Source organism: Hyposmocoma kahamanoa, unplaced genomic scaffold (genome assembly GCF_003589595.1).
Source record: "Hyposmocoma kahamanoa isolate Upper Pololo Valley unplaced genomic scaffold, ASM358959v1 93, whole genome shotgun sequence".
In the NCBI taxonomy this organism is placed as follows: Eukaryota; Metazoa; Arthropoda; class Insecta; order Lepidoptera; family Cosmopterigidae; genus Hyposmocoma; species Hyposmocoma kahamanoa.
The window spans coordinates 8,515,459-8,517,154 of record NW_020654810.1 but is presented as its reverse complement, the minus strand read 5'-3'; the positions used below and the strand labels follow the sequence as shown (position 1 = coordinate 8,517,154).

General features: G+C 34.1%; 1 protein-coding gene across 1 annotated transcript in view; it reads left to right on the top strand.

The window, feature by feature from the left end:
- Positions 1-737, top strand: part of LOC113237258 (glycerol kinase-like) — a 12,720-nt gene extending 11,983 nt beyond the window's left edge. Inside the window, exon 11 of the mRNA XM_026473645.1 lies at positions 376-737. Coding sequence (XP_026329430.1) covers positions 376-572 — 197 coding nt within the window. The 3' untranslated portion in view covers positions 573-737. The remainder of the gene's footprint in view (positions 1-375) is intronic.
- Positions 738-1,696: the final 959 nt, after the last annotated feature.

The following is a 1,696-nucleotide window of genomic DNA, read 5'->3' as shown; positions in this document are numbered from 1 at the left end:
AGCAAAGTTCAACCCACCATTATAAATTTATATTCTTCCAGTAATATCCTTGCAACTATTTTTGATAATGTTTACATTTCGACGCTCAAACTAAACACGATCTCTCATTCAGTTTTTGGCGCGCGCACACTGACCATTGCCACTACCAGGTGCGGAGCTCGGTGTTGCCATATTATAAACATAATTCCTACTATATCTCCATTCAAACCGACTGTGCCTCCTCTCCTATCTAAATTGTGTTTACAACTCATTGAGATTGATTTAGTTACAAACAAAAATGGGATCAAAATGCGTCTATAAATATAAGTTTAGTAAACGCACTTGCTATACACTGTCCTCTCAATATTGTAACTATGTTTTATATGTTAATTTTAGAACGAGAAATCCGGCGCATCCGATGGGAAAAAGCACTAGAAAAGTGTGTAGGGTGGGTGACTGACGGAACTGAGAAATGTGAGGTTCCGCCTTTAGTGGACGAACCAGACAGGACAGCAGCTGCGTTACCGCCCGGGCTCTTCTTCCTTGGCACTGCGCTCCTCGTGATACTAGCTGATAAATTAAGAAGTCTCTAAACGGCCACTTAATAATGACCTCTGACTATTAAAAGAATACAGACCTTCTCTATGAATGAACGAAACAAACTTTACTGTTGATTTTGGTAGACAAAATTTGTTATTCACACTTATTTAACATTCATGTCGCTTCTTAACTAAAGGTTGATATTTTTTCTACTGGCGGTAGAAGTAAGCCCAAAAAATAAGTTTCATTGCTTTAAGTCAATCAATTAATTTATTTATTTGTCTGAATAAGGTACATTATACTATTATGTGGCTAATACAATGTAACCACCAATATAAGACCAAAATATCGTAGAAAATTTTTCATACGTCTAGAACAGAGGTCGGCAACCTTTTGAGTTGAAAGAGCCAAAAATTATAATTTATAAAATTTCACAGTTTTTAAAAAGCCACAAATTTTTTTCTTGTTGATATTATAGTACTTGCTTATATAAAGATATTTAATTTTTTTTAAATAAAAACTTGATAATGAGAAATAATATTTATTTATTCATACATTGATACTAGAAAATTAAAATAATTAAATATAGTAAATCAATGGAAGCGTTGGCTTTGCGTGCCTTTTGAAAGTTTGGATAAATTTGACTCATAACTAGTTGTTTTAAGTATCAAACACGACTCTAGATTTTCATTTGTTAGTTGGCTTCTTACTTTACTTTGATTTTAGTATTTGCGTATGGAACTAAAGAGTCGCAACTTCACATCGAAAGAGCCGCAGGTTGCCAACCCCTGGTCTAGTACATAGTTACTTGTCAAGTAATGAATAAAGGTACAATCATCTGCACACTTTTCTGGGTTATAAGCTAGCTACATTACCCATTTTCAAATTAAAGTGGAACATAAGTCTATGAGAGTCAGAGGTGATTATAAAACAGCCGTATAGTACGACATTGTGAGCTCAAATTATAGTCATTAGAAGTACCTCCAATACCAGACTGTTCAAGAGTATTAATTTATTGATCATTGTTAGCTTTTCTGTTGTCTCAATAAATGTTATTATCGTTTCGTTTGGATTTGTTTGTTCTAGTAACCTGTTATGCTGAATTATGTTTGGGTATAATTTATAATTGTCAGTGCCAGCCGACTACACTGATTACCTTAGTAGCAGCAGAGGTCCT